This window comes from Muntiacus reevesi, chromosome 1 (genome assembly GCF_963930625.1).
Source record: "Muntiacus reevesi chromosome 1, mMunRee1.1, whole genome shotgun sequence".
Taxonomy (NCBI): Eukaryota; Metazoa; Chordata; class Mammalia; order Artiodactyla; family Cervidae; genus Muntiacus; species Muntiacus reevesi.
The window spans coordinates 46,674,416-46,695,330 of NC_089249.1; the positions used below are offsets into that span (position 1 = coordinate 46,674,416).

Consider the following 20,915-nt stretch of genomic DNA (forward strand, 5'->3'; position numbering starts at 1 on the left):
GTTGTCCATCTGGTGATGTCCATGTGTAGAGTCTTCTCTTGTGTTGTTGGAAGAGGGTGTTTGCTATGACCAGTGTGTTCTCTTGGCAAAACTGTATTACCCTTTGCCCTGCTTCATTCCGTACTCCAAGGTCAAATTTGCCTGTTACTCCAGGTGTTTCTTGACTTCCTACTTTTGCATTCCAGTCCCCTATAATGAAAAGGACATCTTTTTTGGGTGTTAGTTCTAAAAGGTCTTGTAGGTCTTCATAGAACCGTTCAACTTCGGCTTCTTCAGCATTACTGGTTGGGGCATAGGCTTTTCCAGTGGTCATGTATGGATGTGAGAGTTGGACTATAAAGAAAGCTGAGTGTCAAAAAATTGATGCTTTTGAACTGTGGTATTGGAGAAGACTTTTGAGAGTCCCTTGGGCTGCAAGAGATCCACCCAGTCCATCCTGAAGGAGATAAGTCCTGGGTGTTCATTGGAAGGACTGATGCTGAAGCTGAAACTCCAATACTTTGGCCACCTCATGCGAAAACTTGACTCATTGGAAAAGACCCTGATGCTGGGAGGGATTGGGGGCAGGAGGAGAAGGGGACAACAGAGGATGAGATGGCTGGATGGCATCACCGACTCAATGGGCATGAGTTTGAGTAAACTCCGGGAGTTTGTGATGGACAGGGAGGCCTGGCGTGCTGGGATTCATGGGGTTGCAAAGAGTCAGACACGACTGAGCGACTCTACTGAACTGAACTGATGCAAAGGAAACTTGAAATCTGGCACAAATCCATAAGAATCTTTGATTTGTTAAATGATATCCCTTTAGGGATCACCTCTATATATGTAAATGATATCCTCCTATAGTAAGTGTAGACTCCACTCCTACTGCTGCTGCTGCTGCCAAGTCACTTCAGGCGTGTCGACTCTGTGTGATCCCATAGATGTCAACCCATCAGGCTTCCCCGTCCCTGGAATTCTCCAGGCAAGAACACTGGAGTAGGTTGCCATTTCCTTCTCCAATGCATGAAAGTGAAAAGTGAAAGTAAGTCGCTCACTGTTTCCGACTGTTAGCGACCCCATGAACCACAGCCTACCAAGCTCCTCTGTCCATGGGATTTTCCAGGCAAGAGTACTCGAGTGGGATGCCATTGCCTTCTCCCCACTCCTACTAGCGTAGTGCAAAATAATGTCTCACATTGTTTGTACAGAAACAACTCCACCCAGGAAAGTACATCCTCATTTTAGTCCCTCCTTCTCATAGCCTCCCTGTGCAAAGAGAATGTGTATGTGGCAATTAGCAGATGTTTCACTCTTACAAAAAGTGAATTATAAAAAAAAATTATGAGGATTTATTTTAATTGGGAGAATAAATAAAGTTATTTTAGCATCAGGTAAGTCGACTGGAGATGGAAAGAATAGCAGAGATTTATAAGAGGAAAGTAAATGAAGCTCATCACTCATAGCCACAGTGCACTCAGGGAGGATGGGGAGGTTTCTCAGTCCCATCTAGCTCACCTATCTCCTATTGTCCTGCTGATCAGACACCAGCTCTCTTGGAACTTTCCATTTTCTCAGCCGGTGGACAAAGAACTGACCATACCTGAGCAGATGACTCCTGCATCTTCTTGATGATCGCAGTTGTGTTGCCGCCATCCCCAGGAAGGGCACCTCCACACTTGGGACTCCTCTCCTCTGCAGTTCACTTTAGCCAGCCAGATGGGCCCTGATCCCGCCCCGAAGTAAGAAGAGGCAGTGGCATCCAGGGCTTCTCCACAGCTCAGCTGCCTACACACCACGTGGGCATCGTCCAGGTCCCAGTAGTCATCACAGATGGTGCCCCAGGAGCCCTGGTCAAGGATCTCCACTCTCCCAGCGCAGGGACCGCCTCCATCCACCAGGCGGAGCTGTCTGCTGTCTGAGCAGAGAGAAATAGGACAATGGGGAGGTGACCTGGGGAATGGGAAGGGTCTTCTGTCCTGTAGGACCCCCACCTGAGCAGTAGGGGGCGCTCTCCTCTGAGGCTGCCGACCCTGCTACTTCAGACACGGAGTCATTGCACTGGGGCAGCAGCTGGGTCTGGTTTTTTATACCAGTGGCAAGAGAATAATAAGCTTGAAAAATAGGAAGAAAATAAAACAGAAAATATTAAGTTGAAAACACTCTAGTGAGCAGTGAGACAGAAGGTGGTAGGAGGTCCTATCAGAGTTAACATTCTGATCTGTAGTTCTGCATAGCTTCAGAGAAAGATTTACAGGAAATATTAGTGTCTCTACCCAGAGCAGTTAAATGAGTTTAGAGTCACAGGAATGAGCTGGCAGCTGGATGGATTCCTTTCAATGCACACATATTTTCATGCCGTAGACCTAAGAGTTAAAGGGGTTGATCAAAGGGAGTGGAGTCAGGAACTGGCCTCAGATGCCTCAGATAGCAATCATGGATCCTCTACCATTAGAATCCTTCTCCCTGGTATTCAGAACTGAAAAACAAATGGATTCTGTGATATCTTGGTTTACCTCCAGAATATTTCATTTGCGGTTCTAAGCTTCAGACTTCAGATCTGGATACTTACTTTCAAACAATGTGATTTCTTTGAGTAGACTGAACAACTTTGCATGAGAGATGATATCATTGACACTGGCCAGATTCCACTGGGAATCATAGAATGTTGCTTCTTCTCCCCCCAAAAATATAATCCCTCCTTGGACTTCGTGTCAAGAATCTCTATCATTCAAATTTTGGAGTTATGTGATCTTTAGGGGGAAATAGTGTGTATGTTTGCGTAGTCACTTCATTCATGTCCAATTCTTTAAGACCATGTGAACTGTAGCCCACCAGGCTCCTCTGCCCATGGGATTCTCCAGGCAAGAATATTGAAGTGGGTTGCCATGTCCTCCTCCAGGGGATCTTCCTGGCCCAGCGATCTAACCAGTGTCTCCTGCATTGCAGGTGGATTCTTCACAGCTGAGCCACCGGCGAAGCCCTTCTAGTTCTATCACCAAGCAGAAATAGGTTACATTCCTGCAAGCCCTTGAACAAATAACATTAACAGGTTCACTGTATTCTCCTCTCCTTTTATACATAAAAGTGATGTAAAGAAAGGTTAAAGAAACTCTATCAGTGTTGCACTTTAAGTAAATGATGAAGTAGAGAATTAAACCTAAAATTTTCCACTTCCACGGAAAATGGAGGAGTTCACAACAGGCCAATGTGTTTTGCTGGGTCTTGCTGGATACAACTTAAAAAGCTGGAAAATGTTTTTTAAGAAACAGTAAATGCATTCAACATTTGTTGACACAACATGGACTAAATATGCTAAAATTCTAGAGTGGAGACTATTTCAATGTTAGCCAAGGATCTATAGCTTCTTTTTCTCTGGGAATTTGCTGGTTCATTGCATAATTTAATGATTCAGAATCTGGGCTTGGGCAAGCAGAGGACTATTGTTGTGACAGGAAGCCAGCATAATTTGGGAGTTACCTGGTGCTGGAGTGACAAAATTACAGTCTTGAGAGCCTCTCTCACACAGCACGTTTTCTCCTCAAAGATCTGCCGAGTACATAAGCTGTGAAGGACAGGAGGCTAAAGAACTATATAAAAAGACTTGGAAAGTAGAGTCTTTCTCATTCTCTTGGGTACTGAGCTACCAGAGAATCCAGGCTCTGAACTGAAATCTCTGAAAGCCCTTGTCATAGGGACAGAGAAATCAGAGGTGGACTGAGTGCTACCAAAACTGCAACCCACACTTGTTACAGCTCAGTTTTAGGTTATATTTAGATGTTTGAATAATATACACCCCTTCCCCCCTACCTGTCCAGCAAAACAAAGGGTAAATCCTTTTAGGTGTTACAAAATGTATCATAATTATCTTACTTTTTCATATGTAATTTATAGCATTCAATAAAAAAATGACATGACAAGTTAGGATAACATGACAAATGACCAAAGTGAAAAAAAGAGATGAGAATGCAGAGACACACATGATAGAAATGCATAAGGATTTTAACTATGATTAATGTATTTAGGGGGAAAGAGAGAAGGAGAGAATCTACAGGTAAAAAGATGAAAAAATCAACAAATAATCATAAACAAATAAAAATAGCAATGGAACCATTGCCAACCTAAAATAAAATATCTAGGATTAAAAAGTGAATGAATAAGTCAAACGAATTTTAGATAGAACTTAGAATATAGTGATTTAGAGGAGTCCTAAAGATGAGAGATGAGAAGGAAAAGAAAGAGTAGAAGAGAGAGAAGAGATACAGAGACAGAGAGACAGAACTACAGAAGTCATATTTGAAGATATAATGATAGAGAATTTTTTTAATATATAAATGGAAGAGCATGAAAATTCCCACTCCTAGTAAAGCTGTGGAAAATCAAAAGGAAAAAGGGAAATCTGGAATAATAACACATTTATTAATACTAAAGGAAGAAAAAAGGGGGGGGGAGAAAAAGTAACATAAAGCATGTGGATCAATTAAAAGCAAATGCAAATACCAACACATCAATATCAGTAATTGCATTTACAATAAATGGATTAAGATAAAACAAAACTGACACGAATGTTATTTGCAAAATGACCACTTTGTGTTATGAAAACAAAGAAAGGTTGAAAAAGTAAAATGATGGGAAAATGTACTAGCTGTAAGAAAACTGGAGTAGCTTTATCAGTGTCCCAGGAAGCAGACTCTAGAAAAGATACACGACTTGAGAGTAGTGCTGAGCGAGGGCGTCGGGGCAGATGGACTGAAACAACAACCACAGACAACCAGCCGATCTGATCACAGGACCGCAGCCTGTCTAACGCAATGAAACTAGGCCATGCCGTGTGGGGCCACCAAAGACGGATAGGCCATGGTGGAGAGGCCGGACAGAATGTGGTCCATGGGAGAAGGAAATGGCGAACCACTGCAGTATTCTTGCCTTGAGAACCCCATGAGCAGAATGAAAAGACAAAATGATAGGACACTGAACGCTGAACTCCCCGGGTCAGTAGGTGCCCAATATGCTACTGGAGATCAGTGAAGATATAACTCCAGAATGAAGGTACAAAGCCAAGGCAAAAACAATATCCACTTCTGGATGTGACTGGTGATAGAAGCAAGGTCCAATGGTGTAAAGAGCAATATTGCATAGGAATGTGGAATGTTAGGTCCGTGAATAAGGGAAATTGGAAGTGGTCAAAGAGGAGATGGCAAGAGTGAACATCACCATTCTAGGAATCAGTGAACTAAAATGGACTGGAATGGGTGAATTTAACTCAGATGGCCATTATATCTACTACTGTGGGTGAGAATCCCTTAGAAGAAATGGAGTAGCCCTCATAGTCAACAAAAGAGTCCGAAATGCAGTACTTGGATGCAATCTCAAAAACAACAGAATGATCTCTGTTCATTTCCAAGGCAAATCATTCAATATCACGGTAACCCAAGTCTATGCCCCAACCAGTAACGCTGAAGAATATAAAGTTGAACGGTGTTATGAAGACCTACAAGACCTTTTAGAACTAACACCAAAAAGAGATCTCCTTTTAATTATAGGGGACTGGAATGCAAAAGTACAAAGTCAAGAAACACCTGGACTAACAGGCAAATTTGGCCTTGGAGTACAGAATGCAGTAGGGCAAAGGCTAATAGAGTTTTTCCAAGAGAACACAGCTATCATAGCAAACACCCTCTTCCAACAACACAAGAGAAGACTCTACACATGGACATCACCAGATGGCCGACACCAAAATCAGATAGATTATACTCTTTGCAGCCAAAGATGGAGAGCTCTATACAATCAGCAAAAACAAGACCAGGAGCTGACTGTGGCTCAGATCATGAACTCCTTATTGCCAAATTCAGACTTAAATTGAAGAAAGTGGGGGAAACCACTAGACCATTCAGGTATGACCTAAATCAAATCCCTTATGACTATACAGTGGAAGTGAGAAATAGATTTAAGGGACTAGATCTGATAGAATACCTGATGAACTATGGATGGAAGTTCATGACATTGTACAGGAGACAGGAATCAAGACCATCCAAGAAAAAGAAATGCAAAAAAGCAAAATGGCTGTCTGAAGAGGCCTTACAAATAGCTGTGAAAGGAAGAGAAGCAAAAAGCAAAGGAGAAAAGGAAAGATATACCCATTTGAATTCAGAGTTTCAAAGATAGCAGGGAGAGATAAGAAACCTTCCTAAATGATCAGTGCCAAGAAAGAGAGGAAAACAAAAGAATGGGAAAGACTAGAGATCTCTTCAAGAAAATGAGAGATACCAAGGGAATATTTCATGCAAAGATGGGCTCAATAAAGGACAGAAATGGTATGGACCTAACAGAAGCAGAAGATATTAGAAGAGGTGGTGAGAATACACAGAAGAACTGTACAAAAAAGATCTTCATGACCCAGACAATCACAATGGTGTGATCACTCACCTAGAGTCAGACATCCTGGAATGTGAAGTCAAGTGGGCCTTAGAAAGCATCACTATAAACAAAACGAGTGGAGATGATCGAAATGCAGTTGAGCTATTTCAAATCTTAATAGATGATGCTGTGAAAGTGCTGCACGCAATATGTCAGCAAATTTGGGAAATCTCAGCAGTGGCCACAGGACTGGAAAAGGTCAGTTTTCATTCCAATCCCAAAGATGGACAATGCCAAAGAACACTCAAACTACCCCACAATTGCACTCATCTCACATGCTAGTAAAGTAATGCTCAAAATTCTCCAAGGTAGGCTTCAGCAATATGTGAACCATGAACTTCTAGATGTTCAAGCTGGTTTTAGAAAACACAGAGGAACCAGAGATCAAATTGTCAACATCCGATGGATCATCAAAAAAGCAAGAGAGTTCCAGAAAAACGTCTACTTCTGCTTTATTGACTATGCCAAAGCCTTTGACTGTGTGGTTCACAATAAACTGTGGAAAATTCTGAAAGAGATGGGCATACCAGACCACCTGACCTGCCTCTTGAGAAACCTGTATGCAGGTCAGGAAGCAACAGTTAAAACTGGTCATGGAACAACAGACTGGTTCCAAATAAGAAAAGGAGTACATCAAGGCTGTATGTTGTCATCCTGCTTATTTAACTTATATGCAGAGTACCTCGTGAGAAACGCTGGTCTGGATGAAGCACAAGCTGGAACCAAAATTGCCGGGAGAAATATCAGTAACCTCAGATATGCAGATGAAACCACCCTTATGGCAGAAAGTGAAAAAGAACTAAAAAGCCTCTTGATGAAAGTGAAAGAGAGTGAAAAAGTTGGCTTAAAGCTCAACATTCAGAAAACTAAGATCATGGCATCCAGTCCCATCACTTCATGGCAAATCATGGGGAAACAGTGGAAACATTGGCTGACTTTATTTTGGGGGGCTCCAAAATCACTGCAGATAGTGACTGCAGACATGAAATTAAAATATGCTTGCTCCATGGAAGGAAAGTTATGACCAACCTAAACACCATATTAAAAAGCCAAGACATTACTTTGCCAACAAAGATCCATCTAGTCAAGGCTATGGTTTTTGAGGTAGTCATGTATGGATGTGAGAGTTGGACTGTAAAGAAAGCTGAGCACTGAAGAATTGATGCTTTTGAACTGTGGTGTTGGATAAGACTCTTGAGAGTCCCTTGGATTACAAGGAGATCCAACCAATCCATCCTAAAGGAGATCAGTCCTGATGTTCACTGGAAGGACTGATGTTGAAGCTGAAACTCCAATACTTTGGCCACCTGATGTGAAGAGCTGACTCATTTCAAAAGACCCCGATGCTGGGAAAGATTGGGGGCAGGAGGAGAAGGGCCGACAGAGGATGAGATTGCTGGATGGCATCACCGACTCAATGGACATGAGTTTGGGTAAACTCTGGGAGTTGGTGTTGGACAGGGAAGCCTGGCGTGCTGCAGTCCATAGCATTGCAAAGAGTCGAACATGACTGAGCAACTGAACTGAACTGAACACTAATTGAATTAAAGAGGGAATTTTCATGATTATAATGAAATGCACCCTTAATAAAGATATAGACATCAAAATTCAAGAAAGGTTAACAGAACATAGCTTTGAAATATACTTGACAGAATGAAAAGAAGGAATAGGCAAAATCACAATCAAAATGGGGGATTAATACTGTATCTTTTTCGATAGCATGCAAACCAAACATACAAAAACAAAGATCACAGCAGATGTACAACAGCATAGTGAGCACATCTAACTAAGTAACACAGAGCAGTGCACCCAACAGTGCGAGAGCTCACACTCCTGCAAACACACAGGAGCATTTCTCAAAATGACCACAGAATGGGACAACATCTTTCACTCTTGGAACTCATACAGAGTATTTACTCTGACCACAGTGCAATAAAATTAAGAATTAATAAGAAAAATTGTTAGCCATCCCTATTTTGGGAAATTCAGCAACACCCTTCCAAAAAACACCTGAGTCTGGGAATAAATTTAAAATTTAGTAAATATTGTGAAATAATGATAATAAAGATATGATAATAATGATAATAAACACAAAATAATGATATGATCATAAATTCTTATGATGAAACTCAAGTAGTGCCTAAGGGAAATTTATAGCCTAGATTTAGAGAAGAGGAAAGACTGAAAGTGAAAAAAGTAAGCTCCCAATTAAGAAACTAGATGAGAAAGTCTAAAGGATGTACTATGTTGGGGTTAATTTAAAAAGGAACAAAAATGAATGGAAAAGAGGGTAAGCATAAGATAGAAAACCCTTTAAGCGTGGCTCATTGAAAACTGATGAACACTGATCAATACTAATGCAGAGCAGAGAGTAAAGGAAGTTAACAATACCAAGAATGAAAACAGACATCACTGTAAATCATACAGAATTTTTGGTCATAGTTTTTGTGTTGTTGTTTGTTTGTTTTTTGGCTGTGTTGTGGCTCGTGGGATCTTAGTTCCCAGGTCAAAGGTTGAACTTTGACCCATGACAGTGAAAGTCCAGAGATTTAACCCCTGGATCGCATAGCTTTATTAATACAATTTATACGTTTAATGTGGATAAGTACACAGAAAGTGTCAATTTCTCCACAGCCTTGCCAACCCTTAAGTGTCTTTAAAAAGAAAAAGTCATTCTGACATGTGTGAGATGATATCTCTTTGTGGTTTTGATTTACATTTCACTGATGATTGACAATGTCAAGCATTTTTCATATATCCATTGGCCATTTGTATGTCTTCTTTATAGACATCAAATGTCTTCTTGAATAGACATTTCTATTCAAGCCCTTGGCCAATTTTTTAATTGAGTTCTTAGGTTTTGGATTTTTTTTTCTTGAGTTTCAGGAGTTCCTTGTTTGTTTGGAAAATAATACCTTACATAATTAGTGCTAGCTTATTTTTTCACTCTGTTGATGTTTCCTTTGGCTTGAAGAAGCTTTTTAAGTTTGATATATTCCTACTTGTCTATATTTGCTTTGTTACCTGTACTTTTGACATCATATCCATGAAATCATGAAGCAATATGTTTTTATTTTGTGATGAAGCTATCACATATCTAAAATATAATTCTTATCTGGTGATGATGTTACACAATCACACATAGTAAAATAAATTCAGATAAATAAATGAATTCAAAATTAGATTTTTAAAAAATTAGGTTTTGAATATTCTTTAGTGGAACTTAAAATTATTTGCAGAAAATAAAACGATTTGATGTTATTTTGGGATTAAGAATGGCATATGAAACATTTCATTAAAGGCAGATGTCAAAAAAGTAAACATTTAGAGATTTGATAACATAATCCCCCATTCACATATATAACCTTTAAAATATATGCAAAAAATGGGGGAAATATTTACAAAAATATTTAAGGAAGAGTAAGTGATGTTTCTTTATAAGACTATAAAGAAAGCTGAGTGCCGAAGAATTGATGCTTTTGAACTGTGGTGTTGGAGAAGACTCTTGAGAGTCCCTTGGACTGCAGGGAGATCCAACCAGTTCATTTTAAAGGAGACCAGTCCTGGGTGTTCATTGAAAGGACTGATGTTGAAGCTGACACAACTGAGCAACTGAACTGAAGTGATGTTTGTTTATAGAGAGTTCCTACAAATAAATAAAAAATTTTAAGGCATTCTAGAGAAAAAAATATTGTCATGAAAGATATCTTAAAACTGTAATATAGGAAAGAAGGTAAAATTTTTGTATATAGTGTTTGTGAAAGTTGCTCTGCTACTGCTAAGTCGCTTCAGTCGTGTCCGACTCTGTGCGACCCCATAGATGGCAACCCACCAGGCTCCCCCATCCCTGGGATTCTCCAGGCAAGAACACTGGAGTGGGTAGCCTTTCCCTTCTCCAGGGGTCTTCCCAAGCCAGGATCGCACCTAGGTCTCCCACATTGCAGGCAGATTCTTTACCGGCTGAGTCATCAGGGAAGCCCAAGAATATTGGGGTGAGTAGCCTATCCCTTCTCCAGTGGATCTTCCCGATCCAGGATTGAACCGGGGTCTCTTGCATTGTAGGCAGATTCTTTACTAGCTTAGCTACCAGGGAAGCCCTAATGTGGATTAAAAAAAAAATGATGCATTTTCTTACGTCAAGACTATGAAGAGAATAATTCTCTCTTTTAAAATTAATTATTTATTTGGTTGTGCTGGGTCTTAGTTGCAGTATGCAAATTCTTACTTGTGGGATCATAAGAAAAATAATTGTAACTACATGTGGTGATGGATATTACTGTACATGTGATGATTTACCAATATGTACAAAAATATAAAGACTATGTTTTACACTTAGAACTAATATAATGTTACAAGAATTACATCTCAATTAAAAATGTTAACAAACAAGATTGGAATATGTGGATAAAATCAGTTTCATCCTTACCTCATTTAGGCTTCTCTGGTGGCTCAGACAGTAAAGAATCTGACTGCAGTGCGGGATACCTAGGTTGGGATGATCCCCTGGAGAAGGGAATGGAAACCCATTCCAGTATTCTTGCCTGGAGAATTCCGTGGACAGAGGAGCCTGGCAGGCTATAGTCCATGCAGACACAAAGAGTCGGACATGATTGAGCAACTAACATTTTCACTTAATGTCATTTTCTGGACCCAAATTAAACTCACCACTTAGATTTTAAAATATCAAATCTCACTTTATCCTACAGGGTTAGGACAGACACACAGAAACAGTAAGTCACCTGCACACGAGATGTAGGCTTCCTCCTCTGGAGAACATGAAGTGTAATTCCAAGGGTCAGAAGGACACTGCCAGAGAGAGGTGTCAGTTCTCTGACACCGGATTCCATCGACCCACCGGGGTCTAGAACCTTCTCTAAGAGCAAGAGAAGAGTTGAGGGTTCCACTGTCCCCACAGCCAAGCTGTCTGCAGATCATGGACACAGTTATGTCCTCCATGGGGTTGCGGCAGACACTGCCCCAGGTCCCGTTGTAGAAAACTTCCAGCCACCCAGCACACTGGTGGTCCTCACTCACCATCCTGAGGGCCAGGAACTCTAAGATTGAAAAGGGAGGAGACAGGACACAGTGAAAACTTTGCTGGAGGTTTTAGGTTTTCCTTTCTTCCAGAAATGGTGAACATTCATCTCTGACCTTGTTCAAGAGATACCCACTAGATGACAAGACTGACATCGCCTCCCTTTTAACTGACTTTGTCCATTTGTGTCTGTCCTTCTATTTCTACCACAATGGTGTAGTGGATATGAACTGAGAGGAAGACCAAACTGTGTGGGTGCTAGTCAGGGAGGAAAGCTGAATCCTGCTTCCTGACCAAAACTTTGAAGAGTATGTCAAGGGATGTGATGTGGGTATTAGGGAGATAGGCAAAATAATTAACCCCAAAATGTCCACATCCCAATCTCTGCAACCTGTGAATCTGTTACCATACCTGACAAAAGGGATTTACAGATGTGATTAAGAAGAGGACCTTGGGACGGTGAGATTAAGCTAGAATATTATATTAACAATGTGAACCCAGTCTAAGCACATCCTTAGACCCACTATCCTTAAACATGGAATACATTTCTTAGCTCTGCCTAGAGAGAGAGAGATGTGACTCTCGATAATATTTGGAGGCCTGCAGCATTGCTGGTCTGATAATGAATGAAGGGAGCTCTGAACCAAGGGATGTAGGCGGTTTCTAGAAGCTTAAGAATTCCATGGACAGAGGGGCAGGGCAGGATACAGTCCATGGGACTGCAAAGAGTCAGACACGACTGTGTGAATAACTTTCTTTTTTTTTTATCTAGAAGATTGAAAAGACAAGAAATAGATTTCCCCAGAGCCACAGAAGTGATGCAGCCCTGCTGAAGCCTTGATTCCAGCCCAGTGAGATCCTTGCTGGACATCTAAGCTACAGAAGAATAAGGAAATAAATACATGCTGTTTTAAATCACTAATTGGTAAATTGTTAGGGAAGCAAACGGAAACTAGTACCGTGGGTTTAAAATTTTTGCATGTAACTGGAGAGAGAGCCTTGCTTTCAAGAAAAGCTGTAAAAAAAAAAAAAAAAAAAAAAAATGCTTCTGCCAGGAAACACTGGGGAGAAGAAAGGAATAGATCCTCAGCCGCTGCTGAGGAGGAAGTGAAAGCACCTCGTCTTCACGTCTACTGAAAACACAGGCTCCATGGGAGGAAGCCTCCTTCTCTGGTCCTTTCGTCATCTCTCCCTCAGAGCTGAGACCCCTGTCCTCCAGGGCCCCACCCTCCCCCCAGCCTGTGGACAGTGTGCAGCGCAGACCTGAGCAGATGACCCCCGCGTCCTGCTTGTGTCTGCAGTCGTGCTGCCCCCAGCCTCGGGAAGGGCACCTCCACACGTGGGACTCATTTCCTGTGCAGTTCAGGTCGTCCATCCAGATGGGCCCTGATCCTGCCCCGAAGTGAGCAGACCCCGTGGCATTGAGGGCTTCTCCACAGCCCAGCTGCCTGCACACCACGCGGGCATCGTCCAGGTCCCAGCCATCATCACAGATGGTGCCCCAGGAGCCCTGGTCAAGGATCTCCACTCTCCCGGCGCAGGGACCGCCCCCGTCCACCAGGCGGAGCTGTCTGCTGTCTGAGGAGAGAGAAGAGAGACAATGGGGCGTTGACCTGGGGAATGAGAAGGGTCTTCTGTCCTGGGTGACCCTCACCTGAGCAGTAGGGGGCGCTCTCCTCTGAGGCCGCAGACCTTGCTGGTTCAGACAGGGAGTTGTTGCACTGGCGCAGCACCTGGGTCTGGTTTCCTGAAGAAACAACAATGATCAGAAGTCTGGAAGGGCTGAAGAACAGAAAACTGAATTAAGGGAAATAATGACCTAGTGATAGAGCCTAAGATGAAAGCTCTGTTCGGTTCACTTCACTTCAGTCGCTCAATAGTGTCCTACTCTTTTTGACCCCATGAACCACAGCACGCAAAATCTCCTGGTCCATCACCAACTCCCAGAGTCCACCCAAACCCATGCCCATCAAGTCAGTGATACCATCCAGCCATCTCATCCTCTGTCGTCCCCTTCTCCTCCTGCCCTCAATCTTTCCCAGCATCAGGGTCTTTTCAAATGGTCACCTCTTCACATCAGGTGGCCAAAGTATTGGAGTTTCAGCTTCATCAGTCCTTGCAAAGAACACCCAGGACTGATCTCCTTTAGGGTGGACTGGTTGGCTCTCCTTGCAGTCCAAGGGACTCTCAAGAGTCTTATCCAACACCACAGTTCAAAAGCATCAATTCTTCAGTGCTCAGCTTTCTTTACAGTCCAACTCTCATATCCATACATGACTACTGGAAAAACCATAGCCTTCACTAGACAGACCTCTGTTGGCAAAGTAATGTCTTGGCTTTTTAATATGCTGTCTAGGTTAGGTCATAACTTTCCTTCCAAGGTGTAAGTGTCTTTTAATTTCTTGGCTGCAGTCACCATCTGCAGTGATTTGGGAGCCCAAAGAAATGAAGTTAGCCACTCTATCCACTGTTTCCCCATCTATTTGCCATGAAGTGATGGGACTGGATGCCTTGATCTTACTTTTTTGAATGTTGAGTTTTAAGCCAGCTTTTTCACTCTACTCTTTCATATTTATCAAGAGGCTATTCAGCTCCTCTTTGCTTTCTGCCATAAAGGTGGTGTCATCAGCATATCTGAGGTTATTGATATTTCTCCCAGCAATCCTGATTCCAGCTCATGCTTCATCCAGCCCAGCATTTCACACGATGTACTCTGCATATAAGTTAAATAAGCAGGATGACAACATACAGCCTTGACATACTCCTTTCCCAGTTTGGAACCAGTCTGTTCTTCCGTGTCCAGTTCTAACTATTGCTTCTTGATATACATACAGGAGGCAGGTAAGGTGGTCTGGTATTCCCATCTCTTTAAGAATTTTCCACAGTATGTTATGATCCACACAGTCAAAGGTTTGGCATAGTCAATAAAGCAGAAGATGTTTTTCTGGAACTCTCTTGCTCTTTCCGTGATTCAACGGATGTTAGCAATTTGATCAATATGTAAAAGCAAAACTTTTAGCTGAAGAAAAAGAATATATAAATCATTTTGCTTATGATTTTGAGTCATTGATCAGGAAAAAAACTTAGTTTGGCAGTCTTTCAGTGGGGTCTTTCAGTGCTGCAATTAGATGTCACCTGGAGCTGAAGTCATTTGAAGATTTGACTGAACTCTGGTTCTGTAAAGAAACTCCTAGAAGTGTTCTAAGGATAAAGGAACGTCATTTCTTCAACTTAATTCAGAAAGATTTTACATATTCAGGAAGAAATGGGACAGAAGGGGAATTGAGAAGGAAAGACACTCACACACACACAGAGAGATTAAAGCAAAATTTGATACTAACATTCAGAAATCCAGGTAAAGGTCAGAAGGGAACTTTTATATTACTTTCCCAACATTTTAATGTCTCAAATGACATCAAAATTTAAAAAATTAAAAGACGAAAACAACTCAAAGAGAATTGACAGTGTCACAGGACACTTTCACAAATATACTCATAACATCAAAAATAAAATACCTAGGAGAAATCCTAGTAGAAGATGGGCAAAATCTCTGAGAGAAATTCAAGATCTAACTGAACAGAGGGATGTATTATGTCAATGATTTGGAAAACTCTACATAGTCAGTGTCAATCATCCTCAAATTTCTTTGTCTCCTCTCAAATTTTTAAATCTAATCTCAATGAAAATACCCTTAAGCTTTTCTTTTGGTGAAAGTGACAAGCTGATTTCTAAGTTCATACAAAATACAAGCAAGCAAGAATGATCATCACAGTTGGTAAGAAAAGCAACAAAGTTAGAGGAATTAATATAAAGTAACTCTTATAAATTAAAATTATTAAGACTTACTACAAAGTTTGAAACTCTGGGAGATAGTGATGGACACAGAAGCCTGGTGAGTTGTAGTTCATGGGGTCACAAACAGTCAGACATGACTTAGTGATTGAACAACAACGACGACAAAAATATGATAATTAAGAAAATGCAGTATTGGTGCGAGGATAGACAAATGATAACATGGAACAGAATAGAGAGTCCTAAAACGGACAGACATACTTTCCCTTCTGCTTATGATGAAGGCATCTCTGAAGTGGGGAAAAGAGTTTTTTCAGAAAAAGATTGAGTCAATTGGATGTCCATATGAAACCTGATCCTTATCTTACACCGATATCAATCCCAGAAGGAATCCACAATTATATGCGAGAGAAAAATAATAAAATTTCCATAAGGTACTCTTGGAGAATGTTTTTATGATCTTGGAGTGGGCAAAAATTCTGTTTGAAAGGGTATAAGAAGCATTAAATGTACAGGAAAAAGTTGGCAAGTTTTGTTTCCATAAGATTAAGAAATGAGTTCATCAAAGGACACCATTTGATTTAAATAAAGAAAAGAAAAGACCAAGGGTTAAGCATGGAAAGTAAGTAACACATATTTGCATCCAAAGACATTGTCATGGTAAGTTGTAGTATCATATTTGTAATAGTCAAGAACTGGAAACAACTCAGATTTATACTCAGTAGAACTGATCAGTACATGACCATGTGATCATTCAAAGTCATACTCTACGGTAATAAAAAAAAAAATAAAGTGCTACAATATACAACATCATGAGTGAATCCCAAACATAATTTTGAGTCTAAGAAATTAGATACAAAAGATGCAACATACTGTATCATTTTATATAAAGTTCAAAAATTGATAAAACACTATGTTAGAAGAAGTTAGGTAAGCAGTTTTCCCTGTAGAGGAGGGAGGACACAGTTACTGGGGACAATAGTGACTGTGGTGCTGGGGACATTCTCTTTGTTGCTCTGGATTGGGGTTCATACTGAGGTCTACACTTACTGCTTCCACACTATCTTCTATGATTATATGTAAGCAGCAATGTTGCTTAAAAATATACTATTCCCCTTCACACTTCTTGCCCTGGCCTGAAAAATAAAGGAACAATGAGAAGATCCATATTTCACCACGAAATATCTGACTTTGAAGTCCATTTTCCCTCACTCTCTGCTCTTGGGGACGTTTCACTCCAGGAGCATCCTGAGTACCAGTAGCCCTTGTCCCTCTCTCTTACCTGAGCAGATCACAGAGGCCGGGTTGCCATGGGAACAGTCAGGCCCACCCAGAACAGTCACAGGGCAACTCCATAGGAAGGACTCCGCCCCCGAGCAGTGAAATCGGACTGTGGAGATCTGATCACCTTCTTCCACCAAGTGTGGTCCGCTGGGAGTGGAGATGGCGACTCCACAGCCAAGCTGACGACAGACAACATTGGCGTTGGCCAGACTCCAGTGGGAGGCACAGAGCGCTCTCCATCGTCCAGAAATGTTCATCTCCACCTGCCCTTCACACTGAGAGGAGCCGTTTGTCATGAGCCGGACTTCTGCATACACTGGTAGAAGAAGACTGGATTTCAGCAAAATCACATGAACAGGGTGTCCACAGAGATGAAAGGCCTGACCTGCATCTCACCTGAACAGACAACCTGAGCAGCTCCACTGTGGTGGCACGTGCCCCCTGGACAGGGCACTCTGGGGCAGGACCAGAGCTCAGGCTCCTCCCCCTCACACCTGAACTCTTCAGCCCAGACCCGGCCATCGGACCCTCTGAAGGGCACGTGTCCCAGGACAGACACAGCCTTGCCGCACCCCAGCTCTGCACAGATGACCTGGGCAGTGGGGAGTGTGAAGTTCCCATCAGACACTGGGATCCAGGCTTCTCCAGAATGCACTTCTACTCGCCCTGAGCAGGGTCCTTCTCCTCCAGCCAGACGTGAAAATCCTAAGAGGAAATAACAACAAAACCAGTGAATGTGGTACTGACTTGAAACTGCACATTACAGGCCGTGGTGTGAAAGTGTTTCTTTTTAGAAGTGGAGCATATAGACAGTCTTTGACAGTTAGTGTCATAATTGAATTTTCTTGAGCAGGTTTCTAAAGAGAAATCCAGGATTACAAGGTCAGTTTGGAATGGCTGAATCCCAAGAACATACACTTTGAGACTAGTTAGAAATCTGAATTCCTTGGCCTAGGAGCCAAGAAACTACAGAGCCCAGTTCAGATCATTGGAATGGCTGAATACTGGAAACACATCTTTTAGCATTGGTTGAAGAAGTGAATTTCTCATTTAGCAACCTAGGACCTACAGATCCAAGGATAATCTATAATATGCAGGCACTTGAAAGTAGAGATAGGCAGAACAGAAGCCACCCAGAGGGACGTGGGCTATGAGATTAGAGACCTAGCATCCAGACAAAGCTTAGAAAGCTTTCGTGGGACTTGTGGGGCTAATATTCTGATCGGTTTTCTCTCCCAGGAGCTAGTCCTCAAGTGACTTAGATGAGGGAAAGTCTTGAGGCTGGATCCATGAGGGGATGCCAACCTGTAGACGGGAGACAGCTCCAGAGAAGAAATATAGACACTATCACTAATTCATGTTTATGTCATCACATCTTGTCTTCTCAATAGCAAAAATTCCATGAATTTCTTCATTGACCTCAGTGGGAAAGAAGAGGAATTAAGAAAACTCAGAGAGTCATAGAGAGTCCCAGCCAACTCACTTGAAATCCTAGGATTAGTCAAAGAACCTGGTAGAGTGTGTGTTCTCAGTGGGAGCTTACCAAACAGCTGAGTTTCCAGATCATCTCCTATTAAAGGTTTTTCTTCTGAAACAGGACTCATAGAAAATGCTATTTGATTTTAATACTATCATTGTACTAATTCTAACCTCAGAAAAATATGCATTCTTCTCAAGTACAAATGGAATATTCTCCAGGCTAGGTTACAAATAACTCTTAACAAATAATTCCAAGTATCTTTCATGACCATAATGGAATGGAACTAAAACTCAATAGTCATAAGGAAACAGGACATTCATGAATATATAAAAATTAAACCACACATTCCTATTTTAATATTGTTTTCTCTATTTCTATTAAGAATGTCATTGGGATTTAGATAGGAATTGCATTAAATCTGTAGATCACTTTGACAAGTACAGGCATTTTAACAATGTTAATTCTTCCAGGCTAGAAGCACAGAATGACTTTCCATTGATCTTATTGTCTTTAATTTCTTTCACAGATGTTTTACAATTCTAAAAGAAGATGGCATGTTGAATGTTTTACAATTCTAAAAGAAGATGGCATGTTGAATGTTTTACAATTCTAGAAGCAGGAACAAGGAGAAGGAGGAGGAAGTGAGCAAACAAGCCATAATGTGCAGAGTTCCAAGTTGGAAAAACCACAATATGAACAAAATATGTAAGTATTTGTGGGAAAAACTTATTGAATAGGTTGTTAGCATATTACATCGCCCTCTGCTCCTCCCATCTACCACTTAAACTGCTATCCTTTTTCATTTCTCCCACTTCAGACAAGCAAACACCATTTTAAAAGATACAGATGAATGGAAAAGAAAATCAGAAAGGATAGCTACTGCTGAGGATGTAGGGTGTAGGTGGGGCATATGGCAGGCAAGGCGGTATCAAGGAAGTCTTAAAACTAAAGGAGACAAACCAAACTAAAAGTTCATCATTTGGTCATCAAAGGAACACATTTTGAACAGAATGAAGTTAACCCAATGAAAAAACTTTATTTGATTCATCAAGTACAATTCCCTGATTTTGAGATGTGTTCTGATTATTTATTTCTAAAGTTCTTACTGGTAAAGGACAGGTTAGTGATGCCCAACATCCAACCAAAAAAATTATTAGAATTTCCAAAGGGGAAAAATGTAACCCATAACACATTTTTAAAAAATAATTATTTAAATCAGCTCCAGAAATTATAGAAATGATTGAATTGGCTGAAGAGATCTTTAAACCACTAATATCAATATGCATAATGAAGAATAAAAATAAACAGGGAGGAAAACTAGGAAAAATAAACAAATGAGACTTCTAAAACTGAAAAAATATAGTATTGGAAAGGACAATTATTTGGATTAATTACACAAGAGACTAGACAATTCAGAATGAAAGAATTGGGAAGTAAAACACTGCAATAGAGACTATCTAAACTGAACCAAAGAGAGCAAAAGGCAGAAAAATATGAATGAAAACACAGTGGCATGTAGTGGATAACATAAAAATATATAAAATATGTGTATTTGGAGATTCAAAATAAGGGCTGTGCAGAAGAATACTAAGAAAAGATAAATGAAGTTTTTCCAAATTTTTTGAAAACTGTAAATCCACTGATTTGAAAAGCTAAACAAACTCCAAACAAGGTAATGAAATCATTCTCAGAAAACATGACAATGTAAATGCTGAAATTCAGCAGTAAACAAAGAAAAAAAAATCTTAAGAACAGCCAGAGAAATTTGACACTTAATATACAAGGAACAAAAAGATAAGTATTATTTACTGACTTTTTGTTGGAGGCAATGAAAGTCAGATGACAATGTAAAAGCATATTTAAAGTATTGGGGTTGGGCATTTGTTACCCTAGAATTGAATCAGCTTTGAAAATACTTTTCAAAACTGAATGAAAATTAAAATGATTTCAGGTCAATGAAGGATGATAGACTTGGAGGCCACCAGACACACACTACACAAAACTGCCTCAGAAAGTTCTTCAAGCTAAAATGAGATGACAGCAGATGAAAACAGGGATCCTCTCAAAGCTGCAGAGACTGAGCTAAATGCTGATTCTCTATGAGAAGATTTAAGGCAAAATATTAGCAACAAACTATAAGATTCATAATAAATTTATAAGTAGAATGCATGACAATGATAGCACCAAAGATAAGAACAGGGAAGTGGAAGAAAACTATAGTGACTGACATTGCATGTTGTGACATAATATCATTTCAAGGTAGAATGCAATTAAAGATTGATAATTCAACATGGGCTTCCCCAATGGTTCAGTGGTGAACAATCCATCTGCCAACGCAGGAGATGCGGTTTCGATCCCAGGTCTAGGAGAATCCCACATACCACGGAGTAACTAAGCCGATGCATCACAACTAGTGAGCCTGTGCTCTAGAGCCCAGGGGCGGTGACTACTGAAGCTTGTGCACCCTAGAGCCTGTGCTCCAAAACAAGAGAGGCCACCGCAATGGGAACCTCGTTCCTGCAACTAGAGAGTAGTCTCTGATCTCCACAGCTAGAGAAAAACCCATGCATCAGTGAAGACCCAGCACAGCCAAAAATAAATAAAAATTATTTTAAAATTTAAAAAAATAATTCAACACTATTATCACCTAAAAATCTGATATGATTAATAAGCCAATAGAATTTTAAGATAAAATAATAAAATATACTCAAAGATTAAAATAGGAACAAAGATATAACAGATAGCAGGCAAGTACACTTAAACCCAATTATATCAATAATTACATTAAATGTAAATAATTTAAGTACTCCAAATAAACATCAAGGTGATAAGACCAGATAAAATAAGACAAAACAATATACTATCTATAAATATATGTGTGTTTAAATATAAACACAGAAACATATTAAAAAGGTAAAAAATTATATA

The 20,915-nt window shown here is 40.5% G+C and overlaps 1 protein-coding gene across 1 annotated transcript in view; it reads right to left on the minus strand.

Annotated features, from left to right (window-relative positions):
- The window catches only part of LOC136168460 (uncharacterized), a 219,253-nt gene that overhangs the window by 122,255 nt on the left and 76,083 nt on the right, over positions 1–20,915 (minus strand). The window contains 6 exon segments of the mRNA XM_065935978.1: positions 1,583–1,897; positions 11,136–11,450; positions 12,695–13,009; positions 13,086–13,178; positions 16,506–16,823; positions 16,904–17,212. Of these exon segments, the coding sequence (XP_065792050.1) occupies positions 1,583–1,897; positions 11,136–11,450; positions 12,695–13,009; positions 13,086–13,178; positions 16,506–16,823; positions 16,904–17,212 (1,665 nt within the window).